This window comes from Oncorhynchus gorbuscha, linkage group LG02 (assembly GCF_021184085.1).
Source record: "Oncorhynchus gorbuscha isolate QuinsamMale2020 ecotype Even-year linkage group LG02, OgorEven_v1.0, whole genome shotgun sequence".
Lineage (NCBI taxonomy): Eukaryota > Metazoa > Chordata > Actinopteri > Salmoniformes > Salmonidae > Oncorhynchus > Oncorhynchus gorbuscha.
Genome location: NC_060174.1, coordinates 35,131,944 through 35,156,434, shown reverse-complemented (window position 1 = coordinate 35,156,434; position 24,491 = coordinate 35,131,944). Strand labels below are relative to the sequence as shown.

At 44.3% G+C, this 24,491-nt stretch overlaps 1 protein-coding gene across 1 annotated transcript in view; it reads right to left on the bottom strand.

The window, feature by feature from the left end:
- The window catches only part of LOC124001530 (protein piccolo-like), a 137,004-nt gene extending 113,335 nt beyond the window's left edge, over window positions 1-23,669 (bottom strand). Inside the window, 6 exon segments of the mRNA XM_046308382.1 lie at window positions 62-979; window positions 5,428-6,885; window positions 7,568-8,536; window positions 18,349-19,311; window positions 19,870-21,139; window positions 23,528-23,669. Of these exon segments, the coding sequence (XP_046164338.1) occupies window positions 62-979; window positions 5,428-6,885; window positions 7,568-8,536; window positions 18,349-19,311; window positions 19,870-20,931 (5,370 nt within the window). The 5' untranslated portion in view covers window positions 20,932-21,139; window positions 23,528-23,669.
- Between the last annotated feature and the right edge of the window lie 822 nt (window positions 23,670-24,491).

Below are 24,491 nucleotides of genomic sequence, written 5' to 3'. Positions count from 1 at the left end.
TCAATGGATTTTTTGAAATAAACAAGAACATAAAATACCACAAGCTTGCAATTTCATTTACCTCAGTAACATGTGGCATTGGGTTAAATCCACAGAGGTTGCAGACAGTGTTCTTGCATTCGGTACAGGTGTTGTAGTTGGGAGGGTCCTTGGAGTTAATGTTGAGGTCCACCTTGCAGAGTGGACAGGTGGACTGGCCTGCTTTGAGAGCTGGTTGGGAGGATACTACTCCTTTTGGAGGCCCTGATGAGGGTTGGTCAACTTTAGCCTGTACTGATGGGGGGACCTTGGCCTGCTGGGATTGCTCTGCTTTTGATTCCTCTGCTCTCTCGGTAGCAGGTGGTTTGGTCTCCTTTGCAGGGGGCAACTTGTGAAAGGCCAGTGCAGACACCTTCGGGGAACCTGGCGGTGTGGTGTGGGGCTCATCCTGAACAGCTGAGGTGATCAAAGTGGATGCAGAGCTGAAGATGGAGGAGCCAAAGCCAAACATCTTACCAGACACTGACTCTTCAGCCTTTGAGGGGGTAGACTGAGATGTGGTACCACCAAAGCCAAAGAAGCCTCCTGACTCCTGCTTGGGGTGTTGCTGTGTGTCTGAGATGGCACTACTCTCCCTACGCCCAGGCTGGCTGGGATGCTGTGTTGGTTTCTGAGGTTCTGAAGCTCTCCGGTTCCCTTGTGATGCCATCTGAGCTGGGCCTGCTGGAATTTGAGTACCTGCTCCTTTAGTAGCTTCAGCTTTTGATATATCAGCTGCAGGGGGAACTGGTTTCCTTTGAGGGGAGCTTGGGATTGGACTGTCTGTCTTCACAGATGCAGCACGTGTTGCAATGTCCTTTTGAGCTGCAATAGGTGTCACAGTGACTGTTTGAGGTGCAAAAACTTTGTTGGGATACAGTTTCATCATGAAGGGTTCTGGGGGTTCAATTCCTCCAAGAGCTCTCTGCATCTGGCAGTTCAGACACAGCCACTCCTTCATCTGAAAGTGCAGTGTTGTGTTAGATACATACTGTTGTTGGATACTGGGTTAAACTTGGGACATTGCTATCCTAGAGACTGATTTTTACATCAGAAGTTAATGGTTATCTGTAGGAGCCAGATGGCTTTGGAATGTGCTGGGTGGACAGGAGGAAGACACAGGATTGCTATAGGGGATACAGATGGACATCTGTGAATTGGGCAAATGAGGGGTTGAGGTTAGGTCAGATCCCCTTAAGGGAGAAATTATGCTTTATTACCCCTTTACTTCATCTTCCTGTCAAACCACAATTGATGTTAGGATTAGAGAGAAGGGGGAGTGCCTACATTGGAGTATACAGTGGCTTGCGAAAGTATTCACCCCCTTGGCATTTTTCCTACTTTGTTGCCTTACATCCTGGAATTAAAATGTATGTTTTGGGGGGTTTGTATCACTTGATTTACACAACATGCCTTCCACTTTGAAGATGCAAAATATTTCATCTTGTGAAACAAACAAGAAATAAGACAAAAAACTGAAAACTTGAGCGTTTACAACTATTCATTCCACCCAAAGTCAATACTTTGTAGAGCCACCGTTTTCAGCAATTACAGCAGTAAGTCTCTTGGGGTATGTCTCTATAAGTTTGGCACATCTAGCCACTAGGATTGTTGCCCATTCTTCATCGCAAAACTGCTCCAGCTCCATCATGTTGGATGGGTTCCGCTGGTGTACAGCAATCTTTAAGTCATACAACAGATTCTCAATTGGATTGAAGTCAGGGCTTTGACTAGGCCATTCCAAGACATTTAAATGTTTCCCCTTAAACCACTGAAGTGTTGCATTAGCAGTATGCTTAGGGTCATTGTCCTGCTGGAAGGTGAACCTCTGTCGCAGTCTCAAATCTCTGTAAGACTGAAACAGGTTTCCCTAAAGAATTTCCCTGTATTTAGCGCCATCCATCATGCCTTCAATTCGGACCAGTTTCCCAGTCCCTGCCGATGAAAAGCATCCCCACTGCATGATGCTGACACCACCATGCTTCACTGTGGGGATGATGTTCTCGGGGTGATGAGCGATGTTGGGTTTGCACCAGACATAGCGTTTTCCTTGATGACCAAAAAGCTCAATTTTAGTCTCATCTGACCAGAGTACCTTCTTCCATATGTTTGGGGAGTCTCCCACATGCGTTTTGGCAAACACCAAACATTTTTGCTTATTTTTTTCTTTAAGCAATGCCTTTTTTTCTGGCCACTCTTTTGTAAAGCCCAGCTCTATGGAGTGTACGGCTTAAAGTGGTTTTATGGACACATACTCCAATCTTTGCATCTCCTTCAGGGTTATCTTTGGTTTCTTTGTTGCCTCTCTGATTAAAGCCTCCTTGCCTGGTCTGTGAGTTTTGGTGGGCGGCCCTCTCTTGGCAGGTTTGTTGTGGTGACATATTCTTTCCATTTTTTAACAATGGATTCTACAGTGCTCTGTGGGATGTTCAACGTTCCGTAAAAATTGTATAACCCAACTCTGATCTGTACTTCTCCACAACTTTGCCCCTGACCTTTTTGGAGAGCTCCTTGGTCTTCATGGTGCCACTTGCTTGGAGGTGCCCGTTGCTTAGTGGTGTTGCAGACTCTGGGGCCTATCAGAACAGGTGTATATAAACTGAGATCATGTGACAGATCATGTGACACTTAGATTGCAGACAGGTGGACTTTATTTAACTAATTATGTGACTTCTGGAGGTAATTGGTTGCACCAGCTCTTAGGGACTTCATAGCAAAGGGGGTGAATACACAAAAACTCACCACTTCTCCGTAAAAAAAAGTGTTTTTATTTTTTACTTCACCAATTTGGACTATTTTGTGTATGTGCATTACATGAAATCCAAATAAAATCCATTTAAATTACAGGTTGTAATGCAACAAAACAGGACAAACTCCAAGGGGGATGAATACTTTTGCAAGGCGCTGTATATACTTGTGGTGGTGGAAAGATGCTTTGTCTAATGCAGCTGTATTGATCCTCTGGGCAGAAAAAACTTGGTAAAGCTTTCATAGTGTCCGTAGAGTTTTTTACTCTGAGAATTAGAACCTAACACTGTATGGGGGATGGGGGTGTGTGGAATAAACCGATACAGTTACATATCGCAACATTATTTTTCAACAATAATATATTGATAATTGATTCCAAGAATCGATTTGTAAAGAAATGTATAAACATTGCCTTCGGAAAGTGTTCAGACCCCTTGACTTTTTACACATTTTGTTACGTTACAGTCTAATTCTAAAATGGATGAAATAAAATCCTCATTAATCTTCAAACAATACCCTAGAATGTCAAATCGAAAACAGCTTTTTACAAATGTTTGCAAATATATAAAAAAACAAAAAAAAGAAATACCTTATTTAGATACAGTTGAAGTCGGAGTTTACATACACTTTAGCCAAATACATTTATACTCAGTTTTTTACAATTTCTGACATTTAATCCTAGTAAGAATTCCCTGTCTTAGGTCAGTTAGGATCACCACTTTATTTTAAGAATGTGAAATTAAAATAATTTGTTAGAATAATAGTAGAGAGTGATTTATTTCAGCTTTATGTCTTTCATCACATTCCCAGTGGGACAGAAGTTTACATACACTCAATTCGTATTTGAAAGCATTGCATTTAAATTGTTTAACTTGGGTCAAGCATTTCGGGTAGCCTTCCACAAGCTTCCCACAATGAGTTGGGTGAATTTTGCCGCATCCCTCCTGACAGAGCTGGAAAAATGATTTGTCTCATACACAAAGTAGATGTCCTAACCGTCTTGCCAAAACTATAGTTTGTTAACAACACAATTGTGGAGTGGTTGAAAAACGAGTTTTAATGAATCCAAACTAATTGTATGTAAACTTCTCACTTCAACTGTAAGTATTCAGACCCTTTGCTATGAGACTCGAAATTGACCTCAGGTGCACCCTGTTTCCATTGATCATCCTTGAGCTGTTTCTACAACTTGATTGGAGTCCACCTGTGAAAAATTCAATTGAATGGACATGATTTGAAAAGGCACAAACCTGTGTATATAAGGTCCCAAAGTTGACAGTGCATGTCAGAGCAAAAACTAAGCCATGAGGTCGAAGGAATTGCCTGTAGAGCTCAGAGACAAGATCATGTCGAGGAATAGATCTGGGGAAGAGTACAAAAACAATTCTGCAGACTTGAAGATCACAAGAACACAGTGGCCTCCATCATACTTAAATTTAAGATGTTTGGAAACGCCAAGACTCTTCCTAGAGCTGACCGTCTGACCAAACTGATCAATCAGGATACAAGGGCATTGGTCAGGGAGCTGACCAAGAACCTGATGGTCACTCTGACAGAGCTCTAGAGTTCATCTGAAACCAAGATGGAACTCTTTGGCCTGAATGAAAAGCGTCACGTCTGGAGGAAACCTGGCACCATCCAGATGTTTTTCAGTGGCAGGGACTGGGAGACTAGTCAGGATCAAGACAAAGATGAACGGAACAAAGTACAGAGAGATCCATGATGAAAACCTGCTTCAGAGCACTCAGGACTCAGACTGCGGTGAAGGTTGACCTTCCAACAGGACAATAACCCTAAGCACACAGCCAAGAAAATGCAGGTGTGGCTTCGGAACAAGTCTCCGAATGTCCTTGAGTTGCCTAGCAAAAGCCCGGACTTGAACCTGATCTAACATCTCTTGAGAGACCTGTAAATAGCTATGCAGCAATGCTCCTGATCCAACCTGACAGAGCTTGAAAGGATTTGCAGAGAAGAATGGGAGAAACTCCCCAAATACAGGTGTGCCAAGAATGTAGAGTCATAGACAAGAAGACTCGATGCTGTAATTGCTGCCAAAACCTATTTTTGCCTTGTTATTATGAGATATTGTGCGTAGATTGATGAGGAAAATAAACATTTTAATCAATTTTAGAATAAGGCTGTAATGTAACAAAATGTGGAAAAAGTCAAGGGGTCTGAATACTTTCCGTAGGCACTGTATATTTAAGCAATAAGGCACTAGGGGGTGTGGTATATTGGCCATATACCACAAACGCCTGAGGTGCCTTATTGCTATTATAAATTGGTTACCAATGCAATTAGACCAGTACAAAGACATGTTTTGTCATACCAGTGGTATACGGTATGATATACCACGGCTGTCAGCCAATCTGCATTCAGGGCTCGAACCACCCAGTTTATAATGCTGAATATTTCCATCTGAATATTCAGTCTGCATACGACATCGTTTCTCCTAGTATCTTGCTTGAATATTATACAGTATTTAAGTTGAATTGATATGTTACAATTTGTGTAACTAAAGCACTCAATACAAGTACCTTAAATGTCCCTATTATTGAAACTTTCAACTGAATAAAACATTGGTAGGCAAAGGCAATTTGACAGAGTAGCCATAATTGTATTACGTTTATTAAATTAATTCCCAGAATAGTAATTTCTTACCTCAGTAACGCTTGGCATGGGGTTAAATCCACAGAGGTTGCAGACAGTGTTCTTGCATTCGGTACAGGTGTTGTAGTTGGGAGGGTCCTTGGAGCCCATGTTGAGTTCCATCTTACATAGTGGACAGGTGGACTGGCCTGCTTTGAGAGCTGGTTGGGAAGATGCTGCTCCCTTTGGAGGCTCTGATGGGGGTTTGTCCATGTTGGCCTGTAATAATGTGGGGACCTTGGCCTGTTGGGGTTGCTCTGCTTTCTTCTCCTCTGCATTCTGAACAGCAGGTGGTTTGGTCTCCTTTGCAGGGGGCATCTTGGGAGAGGCCGGTGCAGACACCATGGGGGAAGCTGGCAGAGTGGTGTGGGGCTCATCCTGAACAGCTGAGGTGATCAAAGTGGATGCAGAGCTGAAGATGGAGGAGCCAAAGCCAAACATCTTCCCAGACACTGAATCTTCAGGCTTTGAGGGGGTAGACTGAGATTTGGGACCACCAAAGCCAAAGAAGCCTCCTGACTCCTGCTTGGGGGGTTGCTGTGTGGACGGAATGGCAATACTCTGCCTACGCCCAGGGCTGGGCTGCTGTGGTGGTTTCTGAACTTCTGATGTTCTCCGGTTTTCCTGTGGTTTCTTCTGAGCCGGTCCTGGAGAGGTCCCAACTTTAGGAGGCTGTTGCTGAGGCTTCACAGGTTCTGCTTTCAGTGCACTTGCTGGGGTCTGCTGAGGCTTCACAGGTTCTGCTTTCAGTGCACTTGCTGGGGTCTGCTGAGGCTTCACAGGTTCTGCTTTCAGTGCACTTACTGGGGTCTGCTGAGGCTGGACTTGTGGAGTCTTCTGCTGTAGGGGCTGCTGCTGTGGTTGTGCAGCACTCCCCTGCTTAGCCCCTGATGGGTCTCCTGGTTTTAAAGGACTTGAATGTTTCTGGTCCTGCTTTGCAGTCATTGTGGGGGAGTCTGGCTTTCTCTGGGGGGAGGCTGGCATTGGGGTGTCTTTCTTTGGGGCTATGGCTGGTGTTTGAGCCTCTTTTTTGGGTGACACTGGTGTTGGTGCACCTTTTTGGGCACCAGTTGGTGTGTGAGTCTCCTGCTTTTGAAGCGAAAAGGGTGCAGACACCTTGAGAGAAGCTGGCGGTGTGGTGTGGGGCTCATCCTTAACAGCCGAAGTGATCAAAGTGGATGCAGAGCTGAAGATGGAGGAACCAAAGCCAAACATCTTCCCAGACACTGACTCTTCAGGTTTTGAGGGGACAGGCTGAGAGGCTGGAGTCACTGACTCCTTTTTGGGTGAGGCTGGTGTAGTGGCCACTTTTTGGGGACCAGATGCTGTTGGTGTGTCTCTCGTTTGAGGAGCAGCAGGAGCAGAGACTTTGTTGGGGGAAGGCTTGGGTTTCATCATGGTAGGTCCATGAGGTTCCATTCCTCCAAGTGCTCTGTGCATCTGGCAGTTCAGACACAGCCACACATTCACCTGAAAATGTTTTCCATTGTGAGAGGAATACAGAATTTAATCAATTTCATATACAGCTATACATCTGCATGATGGAAAACAGCACGGGCAAATGTTTCTGCCGTGATATCATCAGACATTTCTCCTTACTCTCTGAGACATAAATCATCCAGCACTCTGTGATACATCATTGTTGCAGTTTTGAGCTTCAACATGACTTGCAGTTTAAGTATTAGGTGTATTGCATATGCAAAGCACTCTGCACTTCCACTTCTATTCCTTAGTTGGTAGTGTTGGTAGAATTATTATGAGTCAAGACCAAGTCAGGAAATTAAATAGCCATAACCACTACACTTGAGACTTTGATTTGTCTCTCTTTAGTAAAGTGAAATATCAATCTTTCCATGTAGGCTAAAAACATGTCAGACAAGTTGTTTATATTTGTAAGAAGAGAGAATGAACAATTTATGAACCGACCATTGGTGCAATGTCTAAAGGTTATATCTGGAACCGAAATACATAGAAATTAATAGACATTTCAAATCTAAAAGATAACATAATTTCAGAATGACTAAGATTATCCGTGTGGAGATTAATTGGCTCTCTGAACTTTTATACAAAATAAAGTTATCTTTGTCCAAATAATAATACATCAAAAATGATTTCTTCACACAGTAATTAAGTGATATTTGGTCAATCTTACCTCAGTAACATGTGGCATGGGGTTGAATCCACAGAGGTTGCAGACAGTGTTCTTGCATTCGGTGCAGGTGTTGTAGTTGGGAGGGTCCCTGGAGCCCATATTGAGTTCCACCTTGCAGAGTGGACAGGTGGACTGGCCTGCTTTGGGAGATGGTTGGTAGGATGCTGTTCCCTTTGGAGGCTCTGATGGGGGTTTGTCCACGTTGACCTGTACTGATGGGGGGACCTTGGCCTGCTGGGGTTGCTCTGCTTTCTTCTCCTCTGCTTTCTGAGCAGCAGGTGGTTTGGTCTTCTTTGTAGGGAGCATCTTGGGAGAGGCCTGGGCTGCTGCAGACACCTTCGGGGAACCTGGTGGTGTGGTGTGGGGCTCATCCTGAACAGCTGAGGTGATCAAAGTGGATGCAGAGCTGAAGATGGAGGAGCCAAAGCCAAACACCTTCCCAGACACTGAATCTTCAGGCTTTGAGGAAATCTGAGATTTAGGACCACCAAAGCCACCAAAGAAGCCCCCTGCCTCCTGCTTGGGGGGCTTGGCCTGTAGTGTTGGCACAGCTTTGGCAGGAGATGTCCCACCTTTTGGAGGCTCTTGCTGAGGCTTCCCAGGCACCTGCTGTGACAGGGTGGCATTGTTCCGCTCATGCCCAGGTTGCCCTGGCTGATCTGGTGGTTTCTGAGGCCCAGATGTTCTCCGGTTCTCCTGTGGTGCCTTCTGAACAGGTGCTGGGCTGGCTGGTTTCTGAAGGTCTGCTGTTCTAGCAGCATCTGCCTTGAGTGGCTCTGTTGCTGATGTAGAAGGTTTTCTCTGGGGGGAGCCTGGTGTTGGAATGTCTTTCTTTTGGGTAGCGATGGGTGTGACAGTGGCCTTCTGAGGTGCAGAACCTTTGTTTGGAGAAGGTTGGGGTTTCATCATGGGAGGTCCTGTGGGTTCCATTCTCTTCATCTGGCAGTTCAGACACAGCCACTCCTTCACCTGAAAGAAAATGACAGCGTAAAAATGGTCAAATCACATTATCCAAAATGGTTAAATATGATTTAGTACCATGATTTCAATCAGAAACATTAAATATGCCTTCGTCAACCGATACTTGCAAATGTGATAATGGGTACTTGTGAACTTCAACTTCCACATAATCAGTAAACAAAGCAATATTCACAATGTTCTGTGCCTGTCATCATGAGATAGTTTTAGGTCTTTGTAGAGAAGCCCAAGCTTATTTACAATTCAAGCTGCCGCTAGACATCAGTAACTAAATATTTCTAATGTGTTGTGTCAAGTCTAAGACGATTTCAATGTCAGTGTCCTCAAGGAAATTTAGCTATGAATTTAACTGTCCAAGAGGACAGTGTTCACACATTGTGTAAAATAAATTGTTCATAATTATTCCATCTTCGCTAATTACACCTTTTTGTGTTATTAAGCAATTATTGCTTGATATTATTACACAGTAGCCATTAGCCAATAGTAAAAGGCTATACCTTTGTGCTATTATGAGACACTCACACTCCCACTTAGGAGGGACTCTCACTTAGGAGGGAGCTGAACACCAGTCTTAAAATAAATTATGTGTCCTACAACTCGCTGCCTGCACTCACAATTAAAATGTCCTCTACTGTAAATGGGCAGGGGACCATCAGGTCTCCAAACATACATGAACTCTGTGTTTTAATCTGTTTATCTGCTCTCTGATAGCGATACAGTCCTCCCGAGGGAAGCACATAATGCTGTCTATCAGACAAAAGGCCATTAGTAAAGCTTGTGGAACAGTTTACAATACCTCCCATTGCCTCTTGTAATGATACGAGGCCTCTGTGATGGAAAGGGAGTCACTGGTCTGCATAATGCAATGATAACACTAACGGATCTCATCAGCTCTGAGATATGTGCTGTTAACCAAGTCAGAGGTGAAACTCTTCCCAACTTCCCCTTGTGGTGCTACAAAGACTGTCAGATGGACAACTACATTATCTTAATCACTATACAAGAAGTGGGTCTATATAATCAGCCTGCTCTACTCATGAACACAGCAAGCTCTCCATTCTGTGGACTCCTAGTTTAGGCCATCATGAACACAGCAAGCTCTCCATTCTGTGGACTCCTAGTTTAGGCCATCATGAACACAGCAAGCTCTCCATTCTGTGGATTCCTAGTTTAGGCCATCATGAACACAGCAAGCTCTCCATTCTAGGGACTCCTAGTTTAGGCCATCATGAACACAGCAAGCTCTCCATTCTGTGGACTCCTAGTTTAGGCCATCATGAACACAGCAAGCTCTCCATTCTGTGGACTCCTAGTTTCGGCCATCATGATGCACAGCAAATTATTCAGTGTAATTTTTTTATAATAATCAACATGGAGAGTGTAAAATCAAATTCAAATCCAATCAAATGTATTTGTCACATGGTTAGCAGATGTTAATGTGAGTGTAGCCAAATGCTTGTGCTTCTAGTTCCGACAATGCAGTAATAACCAATGAGTAATCTAACCTAACAATTCCAAAACTACTATATTATACACACAAGTGTAAAGGGATAAAGAATATGTACATAAAAATATATGAATGAGTGATGGTACAGAAGGGCATAGGCAAGATGCAGTAGATGGTATCGAGTACAGTATATACATATACATATGAGATGAGTAATGTAGGGTATGTAAACATTATATTAAGTAGCATTGTTTAAAGTGGCTAGTGATATATTTTACATCAATTTCAATCAAATCCCATTTTTAAAGTGGCTCGAGTTCATGATGATGGCGGGGGAAGGGCAGTTGGCTCGGGATTGAGTCAGTGTGTTGGCAGCAGCCACTCAATGTTAGTGGTGGCTGTTTAACAGTCTGATGGCCTTGAGATAGAAGCTGTTTTTCAGTCTCTCGGTCCCTGCTTTGATGCACCTGTACTGACCTCGCCTTTTGGATGATAGCGGGGTGAACAGGCAGTGGCTCAGGTGGTTGTTGTCCTTGATGATCTTTATGGCCTTCCTGTGACACTAATGTCCCATCAATGTGGATAGGGGGGGGATGCTTCCTCTGCTGTTTCCTGAAGTCCACAATAATCTCCTTTGTTTTGTTGACGTTGAGTGTGAGGTTATTTTCCTGACACCACACTCCGAGGGCCCTCACCTCCTCCCTGTAGGCCGTCTCGTCATTGTTGGTAATCAAGCCTACCACTGTAGTGTTTAAGGAAATAGCAATACTCCTAGACAAATCGGAGCGTCCAGCAGGAACAACTGGAACGGTCAAAAGGGACAAACAAAATGATGAACCCAGGTAAGACCTCAAATCACTGATTAGGGACCCGAAACGCAGTCCATGAGGAGATAGAGAGAAGAGAGCTGACTTGGAAAACAGAGTCTGGTAATCCAGTTTAAACGGAGATAACCCGCAATACGGAGACAATTCCCGGGAGCTGTTCTGCCCAAGGTTTCTGGAAAGAAAGGCTCGTAAATCGTCATTGGCCCTCGCTAATCACGAGAACTGACTGAGAGACTCGATAATCAAACGACAGAACTCCAGGTTGCCTCGGAAACGCCTAAAATGACCAGCAGGGGAAAACGAACAGAAGGAGGTGAACAGGAACGTTACCAGCAACGATAGACGGAATGTGTGACAGGAGAGGGCTCAGAACGAGGGGAGACACGGAACGTACTCAGAGTCAACACCCTTGTGGGGCCCCAGTTTTGAGGATCAGTGGGGTGGAGATGTTGTTACCTACCCTCATCACCTGGGGGCGGCCCGTCAGGAAGTCCAGTACCCAGGCGGGGTCGAGACCCAGGGTCTCAAGCTTGATGACGAGTTTGGAGGGTACTATGGTGTTAAATGCTGAGCTGTAGTCGATGAACAGCATTCTCACATAGGTATTCCTCTTGTCCAGATGGGTTAGGGCAGTGTGCAGTGTGGTTGAGATTGCATCGTGTGTGGACCTATTTGGGCGGTAAGCAAATTGGAGTGGGTCTAGGGTGGAGGTGATATGGTCCTTGACTAGTCTCTCAAAGCACTTCATGATGACGGAAGTGAGTGCTACGTAGTCGTTTAGCTCAGTTACCTTAGCTTTCTTGGGAACAGTGGTGACAATGGTGGCCCTCTTGAAGCATGTGGGAACAGCAGACTGAGATAAGGATTTATTGAATATGTCCGTAAACACACCAGCCAGCTGGTCTGCGCATGCTCTGATGATGCGGCTGGGGATGCCGTATGGGCCTGCAGCCTTGCGAGGATTAACACGTTTAAATGTTTTCCTCACGTCGGCTGCAGTGAAGGAGAGTCCGTAGGTTTTGGTTGCGGGCCATGTCAGTGGCACTGTATTGTCATCAAAGCGGGCAAAAAAGTTAGTCTGCCTGGGAGCAAGAAATCCTGGTCCGTGACGGGGTTGGTTTTCTTTTTGTAATCCGTGATTGACTGTAGACCCTGCCACATACCTCTTGTGTCTGAGCCGTTTAATTGTGACTCTACTTTGTCTCTATACTGACGCTTTGCTTGTTTGATTGCCTTGCGGAGGGAATAGTTACACTGTTTGTATTCTGTCATGTTTCCGGTCACCTTTCCCTGGTTAAAAGCAGTGGTTCGCGCTTTCAGTTTCACACGAATGCTGCCATCAATCCACGGTTTCTGGTTTGGGAATGTTTTAATCGTTGCTATGGGAACGACATCATCAATGCACTTTCTAATGAACTCGCTCACCGAATCAGCGTATTCGTCAATGTTGTTGTTGGACAAAATGCGGAACATATCCCAGTCCGCGTGATTGAAGCAGTTTTGAAGCGTGGAATCAGATTGGTCGGACCAGCGTTGAACAGACCTGAGCGCAGGAGCTTCTTGTTTTAGTAACAAAATGGAGTCGTGGTCAGATTTTCCGAAAGGAGGGCGGGGGAGGGCCTTATATGCGTCGCGGAAGTTAGAATAGCAATGATCCAGGGTTTTACCAGCCCTGGTTGCGCAATCGATATGCTGATACAATTTAGGGAGTCTTGTTTTCAGATTATCCTTGTTAAAATCCCCAGCTACAATGAATGCAGCCTCAGGATATGTGGTTTCCAGTTTGCAAAGAGTCAAATAAAGTTTGTTCAGGGCCATCGATGTGTCTGCTTGGGGGGGGAATATATACGGCTGTGATTATAATCAAAGATAATTCCCGTGGTAGATAATGCGGACGATATTTGATTGTGAGGAATTCAAAGTCAGGTGAACAGAAGGACTTGAGTTCCTGTATGTTGTTGTGATTACACCATGTCTCGTTAATCATAAGGCATAAGCCCCCAACCCCTCTTCTTACCAGAAAGATGTTTGATTCTGTCGGCGCGATGCGTAAAGAAACCAGCTGGCTGCACGGACTCCGTTAGCGTCTCTCGAGTGAGCCATGTTTCCGTGAAGCAAAGAACGTTACAGTCTCTGATGTCCCTCTGGAATGCTACCCTTACTCAGATTTCATCAACCTTGTTGTCAAGAGACTGGACATTGGCGAGTAGTATGCTAGGGAGTGGTGCGCGATGTGCCCGTCTCTGGAGCCTGACCAGAAGACCGCTACGTTTCCCTCTTTTACAACTTCTTTGTTTTGGGTCGCAGGCTGGGATCCATTCCGTTGTCCTGGGTGAAAGGCAGAACACAGGATTCGCTTCGGGAGAGTCATATTCCTGGTCGTACTGATGGTGAGTTGACATTGCTCTTATATTCAGTAGTACTTCCCGACTGTATGTAATGAAACCTAAGATGATCTGGGGTACCAATGTAAGAAATAACACGTAAAAAAAAAAATGCATAGTTTCCTAGGAACGCGAAGCGAGGCGGCCATCTCTGACCGCCGGAAGTACATTCAACACCTAAGTGTTGAGTCTGTGGACCTACATAGACACTGGAACAGTGTTAAATTAACACACTTACTGCTTAGTGTAAAGCCTTATTTAAATTTTTCCCTGAGTGCCTTGCCTTTCGAACAAATTGTAGAGTTACCACCCATAATTATATGTGTTATTGACAGAGACATGGTTGTTGCATTCATCTATTTTTAGGTTCTCTGGACTTCACCAACTGAGATCAAAAGCAAATATGTTATCATTCAAAATGTAATAATCTTTAACACCATACCATATGTATTTCACAAGGCCTTATTTTGAGGGTCTAGTTTTATCCAAATACATAGGCCTGAAACTGGTGCAGATCACTTTGAACAAAAACCATGCCAATCATTATCATATTTCCCAGCATGCTCTATTACAGGTAGATGTTTTATCTAATTTTATGTTTCATGGCATGGCAGCCACAACCCTGCAACAGGAGCCACCCCAAGGCCTCCTGTGCACACCCAGAATGGAGCATTGACAGCCACTCCCATCCCCTGCAGCAGCTCCACTCCTTTGGCAGGAGTTTCATCAGGGTGGACTAAGCTCTGCCAACACTGCTTTCCCAGTTCCCCCCCAGTCCCTTCATCCAGTGACTTGAGGGAGGTCTGTCAAATGCTCAGTCTGCTTTGCTCTCACGTGGTTGGCCAAGGACCTTGGCAAAGTCTCAGCTCACTCAACAAATAGCTGCAAATGCCTGTTAGCTCTTATGGGAATGAGCTGAATACCTCCTATGACTTTAAATCTCATAGGGGGCTTGGGCTAATGCACCTAAATGTGCCAAGTATGATTTAAAAAATGGACACAATTGATATTTGGGTACAGGACTCGTGTCCTGACATTCTGGTTCTTTCTGAAACATGGTTAAATTGTTATTTATCTGATAAATACATTGAAGTAAATGATTATAATGTATTTAGATTTGACAGATTAAAGAAAGGGGAGGAGTGGCTATATATGTCAAATCTAATTTCATGGTTTCCCAATCTTGAAATATTTCTGTTCCTAAGAAATTTGAGCTCCTGGTTGTCGATGTGTCCGTAAACCACAATACACATGTATTTGTTGCTGGGATTTACCGCCCCCCTGCTACCATGGTGGATGCTGTTGTTGCTATATTCGAGTGTTAAGCATCTTTTTCGTCCTCGGAGTTGGTCATTTTAGGGGATTTGAATCTGGATAGGCTATCCCCGGCCTCAAATCAATTTCAGAGTTTATGCATTGATTTGAATCTGACTCAAGTGATATCAAAACCCACACGGCTTAAATGGGAAAAATCCTGGTAACTCCTGATTGATTGATTTAATTCTTAAATATTTGTCTAATGGAGTATTTGCATATGGACTCAGTGATCATTTTCCCATAGTATGTATTAGAGATAAGAAACAGCAAAATACTAATCATCAATCAGATATTTTTTTAAATGTTTTCTCCTCAAGGGTTTTAACATGACATGTTCTACTCAGATTTAGCCACTATCTCCTGTATTCCTGACACTGAGTTGGCTCTAGAACATTTCTCTTCCATATTTATTCCCCTGACAGATAAACGTGCCCCTTTTAAACAATTCAGAGTCAAAGATAGATCTAACCCTTCAGATGAGCTCATTCGATGAGAAATCAGGCCTGGGCCAAAGCAAGGAAATCGTAGCACTATGTAGTGTACTGCCAATCTTTCAGTGAATTGAGAAACAAATGTACTATCTCGAAAAATAGAAAGCTAAGTCAAGCTATTTTTTAAGCTCTATAGCTGACTCTGCTGTTGATCCTTCTAAATTTTGCAAAAGTGTAAATTAACTGAAGAGTACAAATTCCTCTTCTTCCCTGCCTAAGCAAGTTCTTTCTGAATCTGGCATCATAACTGAGAAGAAAGGAATAAGTGATGCATTTAATCCTCATTTTATCTCGGCAGAAGTTTTATTTGAGAGAAATTGTGGTTTAATTGACCCTGGTCAGTCAATCGACTTCTCTTCCCTCTGCCAGCCTCCAGCTGACTCAATGGTTAACCTATCAACTTCTAGTGAATCTTTGTTTTCATTTCAGCAATTTACTATATGTGGTGTGCTACAGTGCCTTGCAAGAAGTATTCATCCCCCTTGGCTTTTACCTATTCTGTTGTATAACAACCTGAAATTTAAATGTATTTTTATTTGGATTTCATGTAATGGACATACACAAAATAGTCCAAATTGGTGAAGTGAAATTAAAAAAAATACTTGTTTAAAAAAATGAAAAAAAGGGAAAAGTGGTGAGTGCATATGTATTCACCCCCTTTGCTATGAAGCCCCTAAATAAGATCTGGTGCAATCAATTACCTTCAGAAGTTACATAATTAGTTAAATAAAGCCCACCTGTTTGCAATCTAAGTGTCACATGGTCTCAGTATATATACACCTGTTCTGAAAGAGTCCCAGAGTCTACAACACCACCAAGCAAGCAGCACCATGAAGACCAGGGAACTCTTCAAACAGGTCAGGGACAAAGTTGTGGAGAGGTACAGATCAGGGTTGGGTTAAAAATATACGAAACTTTGAACATTCTAAAGAGCACCATTAAATCCATTATAAAAATGGAAAGAATATGGCACCATAACAAGAATATGCCACCTGCCAAGAGAGGGCCACCCACCAAACCTCACAGACCAGGCAAGGAGGGTATTAATCAGAGGCAACAAAGAAACCAAAGATAACCCTGAAGGAGCTGCAGCTCCACAGCGGAGATTGGAGTATCTGTCCATAGGACCACTTTAAGCAGTACACTCCACAGAGCTGGGCTTTACGGAAGACTGGCCAGAAAAAAGCCATTGCTTAAAGAAAAAAATAAGCAAACATGTTTGGTGTTTGCCAAAAGGCATGTGGGAGACTCCCCAAACATACGGAAGAAGGTACTCTGTTCAGATGAGACTACAATTGAGCTTTTTGGCCATCAAGGAAAACGCTATGTCTGGTGCAAACCCAACATCTCTCATCACCCCGAGAACACTATCCCCACAGTGAAGCATGGTGGTGTCAGCATCATGCAGTGGGGATGTTTTTCATCGTCAGGGACTGGAAAACTGGTCCGAATTGAAGGAATGATGGATGGCACTAAATACAGGGTAATTAATGAGTGAAACCTGTTTCAATCTTACAGAGATTTGAGACTGGGACAGACGTTCACCTTCCAGCAGGACAATGACCCTAAGCATACTGCTAAAGCAACACTCGAGTGGTTTAAGGGGTTAAGAGGAAATGTACTCTCCCTTCACAAAGGTGGTGACCCTTATAACCTAAATAATTATGCCTTATTTCTAAACTCTATTGCCTAGCTAAAATATTAGAATCCTCAATTCATTCTCAGACAATATGTTTCTTATCTTTGATATGTATTCTAAATGTACATCAGTCTGTTTTTAGACCAGGTCATAACAGTATCTTTTATGCATCCCTAGTTTTAAATTCTGTGGTTAACTGTATGTATAAAAGGCAACATTTTGCTGCCCTCTTCATTGACCTGCCAAAGGCAGCATCATTATGTGGGGATGATCGAGGGAAAGATGGAGCAAAGTATAGAGAGATCCTTGATGAAAACCTGCTCCAGAGCACTCAGGACCTCAGACTGGAGTGAAGGTTCACCTTCCAACAGGACAAAGACCCTAAGCATATAGCCAAGACCACACAGAAGTGGCTTCGGGACAAGTTTTGAATGCCATTGAGTGGTCCAGCCAGAGCCTGGACTTGAACCTGATCAAACATCTCTGAAGAGCCTTGAAAATAGCTTTGCAGCAACACTCCCCATCCAACCTGACAGAGCTTGAGAGAATTTGCAGAGAAGAAAGGGAGAAACTCCCATAATACAGGTGTGCCAAGCATTTAGCGTCATACACAAGAAGACTCAAGGCTGTAATCGATGTCAAAGCTGCTATAACAAAGTACTGAGTAAAGGGTCTGAATACTTATGTAAATGTCATATTTAACAATTAGACCCATTCCGTATAGACCTGGTCGGATCCAGACCCGGTTCAATCCGAGTGGGGGAAGCAGCAGAAAAGTCCCTTTTTAAGCTACTTTATCAACCAGAGCTGATAAAGTACGTGGGAGAAGAGGTAGAGAGAGATGGCGCCCTAACATGGGTCGTGCTGTGTGTGTAGGCTACTGTGAATGTGAGCGAGTGACATGGGGTGCAGGTAGGAGGGAGAGAGGGAGAGACACTAACCAACCAATCTGACTTTAGTAGACTAATAGCTGCCATAGCAAGGTTATTTATCATCCAATATGATGACTAGTACCTGTCTTGACTGCATTAAACTGGGAGAAGCTAGTTAAGTTAGCTAGCTAGGCTAATTGAGGCTGCATGAACTTCCTTGTCCTACACAGTCACAAACAACAATAAATCCATTCAGAAAATTAAATAGCAGCCTACTTGTTGGCTTATGGTCATTGTAGCCTATCCTTCTCCTTTAACTTTTAATTCTATCTTTCATTGATTAGATATCTCCTAACTTTTTCCACATACAGAGGCTCTGTGACTGTAGCCTATTAATGCTTTGATTACTTATGATTGGCTAACAACAAGCGACACTCTTGTGAAAAGCAAGAGCAGCAGCATAAATGATACAATTATCTCAACTGTAGCAGTTACGTTCGGATCTGTACGGGTCTTTCCGGACAAGTCAGTTAAAATTACACATACCCGCGACAATCCTATCAGATCTGACACAGAACCGTGACATTATGACATTATTTAGAATTCTGGATCCGGACCCGCTCGGGTTCTAGATCAGGTCTTGGGTATTCGGGTACAGGTGGATCCATGAAGACCCCTAGCATCTTGTAAATCCTATAGTGACACAACCAAGTGGTCTACATAAAGCATTACCAGAGCATAGAACGACTGTAGATGTGAAAATAGTTTTCAAATATTCATCAATAAATACAGCCACAGCGGAATTAAAACGATATAGCCATTTTACCTCAGTAACATTTGTCATGGGGTTGAAACCACAGAGGTTGCAGACAGTGTTCTTGCATTCGGTGCAGGTGTTGTAGTTGGGAGGGTCCTTGGAGCCCATGTTGAGTTCCACCTTGCAGAGTGGACAGGTGGACTGGCCTGCTTTGGGAGATGGTTGGTAGGATGCTGTTCCCTTTCGAGGCTCTGATGGGGGTTTGTCCACGTTGACCTGTACTGATGGGGGGACCTTGGCCTGCTGGGGTTGCTCTGCTTTCTTCTCCTCTGCTTTCTGAACAGCAGGTGGTTTGGTCTCCTTCGTAGGAGGCATCTTGGGAGAGGCCTGGGCTGCTGCAGACACCTTCGGGGAACCTGGTGGTGTGGTGTGGGGCTCATCCTGAACAGCTGAGGTGATCAAAGTGGATGCAGAGCTGAAGATGGAGGAGCCAAAGCCAAACATCTTACCAGACACTGAATCTTCAGCCTTTGAGGAAGCAGGCTGAGACTTAGGACCACCAAAGCCAAAGAAGCCCCCTGACTCTTGTTTGGGGGCCTGAGCATGTAGCTGTGGCACAACGTTGGCAGGAGAGGCTCCATCCTTTGGAAGCTCTTGCTGAGGCTTCCCAGGCTCCTCCTGTGTGCATGGGGTGGCATTACTCTGCTTATGCCCAGGTTGGCCTGGCTGCTCTGGCGGTTTCTGAGGCCCTGATGTTCTCCGGTTCTCCTGTGGTGCATTCTGGGCAGGTACTGGGCTAGCCGATGTCTGAGGGTCTGCTGCTTTAGCAGTCTCTGCCTTGGGTGGCTGTGTTGCTGATGTAATAGGGTTTTTCTGGATGGAGCCTTGTGTAGAGGTGTCTTTCTTCTGTGGTGCAGGAGATATAGAGGCTTTGTTGGGTGAAGGCTGGGGTTTCATCTTTGGGGTTCCAGGTGGGTCAGAGCCTCCGAGTGCTCTTTGCATCTGGCAGGTCAGACACAGCCACTCCTTACCCTACAATAGAAATCACAGCTTTACGCATAATATAAAGGTTTTTGGTTTTCTCACAGAAGAACAAAGAAAAAACTGTTAAATGCAATCAATTTATCTATGTTTTTTTCTTAATTCTTAATCCATACAAGATACAAAATAATGAAGGTTATGACTTATCGTTCAAAAAAAGATGGGAATATTAAAGTAACACTGTGTCTTTATCTACTGCTACTGCCTTTACCGTACGACACTACCTTCATATTCTGATAATGACTGCCGTGGGCAATGCCTCATGCTGAATGAACTGCCACTAAATCAGTCTACTCTGTTTAAGCAGCCTGCTAAGTGGTAACTAGAGTTAATACACTGACTTATCAAACCACACTTGCCAGGTTCAAACATGCTCAATTCTCCACTGTACAAAAATATACAAAACAAATTTGACATAGGATGTCATTCATACAAATGCAACAAGGTGATCCTTGGTCAAAAATATAAATATTTGTCCTACTGTTTAATAATGATAAATTAATAACAATGTATTAAATACTGTATATTCTGGAATTAAGCTCTACTTACGCCAGAGTCAGGAGGACTGAAGCCACAGAAGCTGCAGACGACAGTCTTACACTGTGTGCAGGTGTTATAGTTGGGTGGCTCCTTTGAGTGTAGGTTGAGTCCGGTAGTGTTACACACTGGGCACAGGGGTTTAGCTCCAGCCATAGGTCCGGCTTTAAACTGATGCCCAGCTTTACCAGCGGCTTGCTGCTGTGCTATAGTCCTAGGGGAACCCTGCTGCTGTGGTGTAGTCCTAGGGGAACCCTGCTGCTGTGGTGTAGTCCTAGGGGAACCCTGCTGCTGTGGTGTAGTCCTAGGGGAACCCTGCTGCTGTGGTGTAGTCCTAGGGGAACCCTGCTGCTGTGGTGTAGTCCTAGGGGAACCATGCTGCTGAGTGCCAATCTTAGGGGACCCTTGTGGCTGAGCTCCAACTTTAGGCGACCCTTGTGGCTGAGCTCCAACCTTAGGGGACCCTTGCTGTTGGGGTCCACCCTTAGCAGGTCCTTGCTGTTGTGGTCCCTTAGGATTTTGTGGCAGAACTCCAACTTTAGGTGACCCTTGCTGTTGGGGTCCATCTTTAGCAGGTCCTTGCTGTTGTGGTCCACCCTTAGGGGACACTTGTGGCTGAGTGCCAACCTTAGGTGACCCTTGTTGTTGCGGTCCACCTTTATCAGGTGCTTGCTGTTGTGGTCCACCCCTAGCAGGGGTTTGCTGTTGGGGGGCTTGTTGTTGTGGTCCACCTTTTCTAGGTCCTTGCTGTTGAGGGGCTTGCTGTTGTGGACCACCCTTAGGAGGTCCTTGCTGTTGTGGACCACCCTTAGGAGGTCCTTGCTGTTGTGGTTCACCCTTAGCGGGGGCTTTCTGCACGCTAGGTTTGGCTGGTTGACCAGCCTGACCGTTCCCCTGCAGCTGGGGTCCTCCCTGCTGCTGCTGTGGGGCATTCCCAGGGCCAGGAACTGACCCAGGATGCTGAGGGCCTGCTTTCTGTTTGTCAACCTCCCCATTGTCCCCAAAAAGACCTCCTCTGACAGCAGAGGAGACAGAGCTGAGGGGGTTGGCCCCGCTTAGAAAGTTAGAGAACATGGCAGGGTCCTCCTCTTTGTCCTCCTCTTCCTCGCTGGAGTCTACAGAGCTGTCAGGGCAGGATCTGTCCTCTCTCTGCTCTCCTACAGGGGCCTGGGGAGGAACTGGGCCTGGGGCTGAGGGGAGGGCATCTACCGCCCCACCACTGCTGTCGCTGCTACTACTGCTGCCTGGGCTCTCTTCTGGTTCAGCTTCTACACCAGACTTCCTACAGAGACAAGAGAGAGGGTGACACAGAGAGAGGGGGGGAGGGGAGCGGCGTGTGAGAGAGAGAAACACACAGATTCACACCTATAGAACACACACATACACAAAGACATATATGGGACAAAAAAATCAGCTCCATTGGGAACTTCAACCTGGCCATGAATGAACTGAAAGACAAAGCAAAGAGGGCTTTCTAGGCCATTAAAATATATCCTATATTAGGCATACCAATTAGGAAATGGCTCAAAATATTAAAATCAATAATAGAACCAATTGCACTGTATGGGAGCGAAATGTGGGGTCTGCTTACAAAACAAGAATTTGACAAATGGCACAAACACCCAATTGAAATCCTACATTCTGTCATTTTGTAAGAGCATTCTCAGAGTAGAGAAAAACTCCAAACAACACACGCAGAGCAGAATTAAGCCAATTCCCTCTTCTGATTAATATTTTAAAAATAGCCACTAAATGTTGTAATAATTTGTAAACAAGTGACCCACCACTCCTACCATTACAAAGCCCTCGACTGCCAAGAGATGACCACGGAGAAAAGTCCCCTCAGCGAGATGGTCCTGAGTCTCAATTCACTAACCACTACCAAGCCAACCAAATTATCACAGGGCACAAATAAAATATATCACCTATTGGAAAGAAACCACAAAAATATATTTTGCTCTAAACAAACAGTGCAAATTGAATTGAGAGAGAAGGGGTAAGGGAGAGAGAAAGTGTGGAAGGGAGGTGGGGTGAGGGAAGGAGAGAGCATTAACAATATTCTGATTAAACATGCTGCCCCATGCAGGCTGAGGATGGTAAACAAATCGCAACATCTCAGGATATATTGGAAAGTAATGAGGACACAGGTCACATAATGCCATGAATGTCTCTGAGTTCTGTTTGTTATTACCGCTCTGCACCCTGATACACCTCCCTCTTCTCACATGCTGCATCGAAAATACACATATTCATAAATTACTGCATGGCTATGGCAACAGATTGTCCATGCAACATGTTAACCTTTTCAGAGAGAAAGAATCTCGACAGTGTACCTATGCTTTTCTTTGCAAACATGTTATCACAGCATGTGGTGTCTTATGAACTGATATTTTAAATAATTACATAATGGATATAAATATACATTCTGTGGCACACGGATGTAAATTAAAACCAAGTAACTGTCGACCGATATCTCAGCTGAAAACGATGATCATGTGCAAATTAAATTGTCGCGTGCTTTCAGCTGAGGCTTTAATGATTGCGTCTCGGTTTGATTTACTCAGCATGGGCTGTTGTTGGGCTTTCGGCACCATGGACAGTAGCATAGAGACATCACAGTTTCATACATAATCAAGCCAGAGAGATCCCTTTCAACCAGAAATACAATACAGACCACGGTCCTACACAGTCATGGGAGGCGGAGACTGCATAGCAAATTCAATTACTGAGGTTATAACCACATTCATATTTACACAGGAATATATCACGTTCCCCATAGGCTTGTTGCCACTATAAAACGTGTGACCTCTGTAGCCCCATTAAATGGTGAATGAATGCTTTCACCCAACAGCCAGTATTACTGTAGAGGAAATTAAATCCAAAGTCTGGTTTGAAGCGGAAACACGAGTAAACACACACATACACACACAATCTGGTGCTCTCTGGAGAAACCGCAGGCACATACGGACAGGAGACAACAAATGATGAATGAGAACTAAACTCTGATATGGAAATACATATTTATATAATTTCCTAGATATCAGATGAAAACATTATAGTAATGACATGGCAGTCGCCAATGCGAGTTTAAATAGATACACGGCTGGTCTAACCTATTATCTCCTCCGCGCCTGGTCGTGATTTTGCATCAGTCGGTAAGTCAAACAGACAGGCTGTATTAGCTGCAACTCTACTTGAGTATACACGATGCAATCCGCATAGTGGAGTAGGCTACCAGTAGGCTACCAGACCTTAAATATGACAGCTCTGAAACCACGATCCTCCCGGCACTGAGATGGAGGAACCCCCTCGCTCAGCCGTTTTTCGCTCGGTGCGCCCTTGCTTGTTCCGCAGCGAGCCAAAGGATGCCAGGCTACGGAAGCTTCCGCAACGAGCCATCTGTAAACAATGTCTCGTTGCCGGACGAAGCAATGTGCACCCTTGACATTAGTCTACACCTGCATTCGCCCCCATCTCGTAGTCTAGCTATTGTAAAAAACATTAAAAAAACGGAACCGCCATCATCCCTGTGGACACCATAAAGAAACCCCCTGCCAGAGGCATTCCCGAGGATAATTCAGTCCGGCATTCCTCACCCTTCGCGGGCACTTTATCAAACAGATGTATGTACATCACCACGGTTCTCTGAAAAACAAGACGCAAATGCTACCTGTTGTTGTGCTGGCTCTGTCGTACCAGATGTCTCGTCCCATCTTGGCTCAGCCCTTCGTCAGTCGGCTACTCTTGTCAGTTTCTGCGGTCTGCCTGGCTGCGGAGGGATGGCGGGCACAGAGCAACGCAAGTCTACAGCATCCACTGATTCCGCCGCTCTGCATACGCATGCGCTACCCTCTGACAGTCAGTTAATCACAATACATCATGCAGGAACATTTCAATTAAAGGCACACGGCGACTTATCCCCGGCAGCCACACATTAAACGATTTAAAAAAAAAACATTTATCGCATGCATGCGCCATATGTTTTCATTTCTCATCAATAATGTTCATGTTTTAAATGTATGTAAATTGTAAACCATTTTGTCTGTAATGTCTTTTTGAGACCCCCGTATGACTAGGTGTCACCTTTGGCGTCGGCTAATGGGGATCCTAATAAAGAATATAAAATAACAATTAAATGCATCATATTATTATTTCGTACATTGGTTGGCCTTTTGGTCAGGCAGATAATTATATTACATCATGCTTGGGCTCTTATATCAGACATTTGAAACCTAGACCGAGTAGGTTGTGTTTATGATTCTGAATTGATGTTTGTGCCCAGTGGGTTATTTCCAATAGGTGCAGGATTGATTGAATACATGTGCAAAGAATACTCATTGACTACTGCATCCATGTGCTCAAGACCAAAGAATACTAATTGACTACTGCATCCATGTGCTCAAGACCAAAGAATACTCATTGACTACTGCATCCATGTGCTCAAGACCAAAGAATACTCATTGACTACTGCATCCATGTGCTCAAGACCAAAGAATACTCATTGACTACTGCATCCATGTGCTCAAGACCAAAGAATACTCATTGACTACTGCATCCATGTGCTCAAGACCAAAGAATACTCATTGACTACTGCATCCATGTGCTCAAGACCAAAGAATACTCATTGACTACTG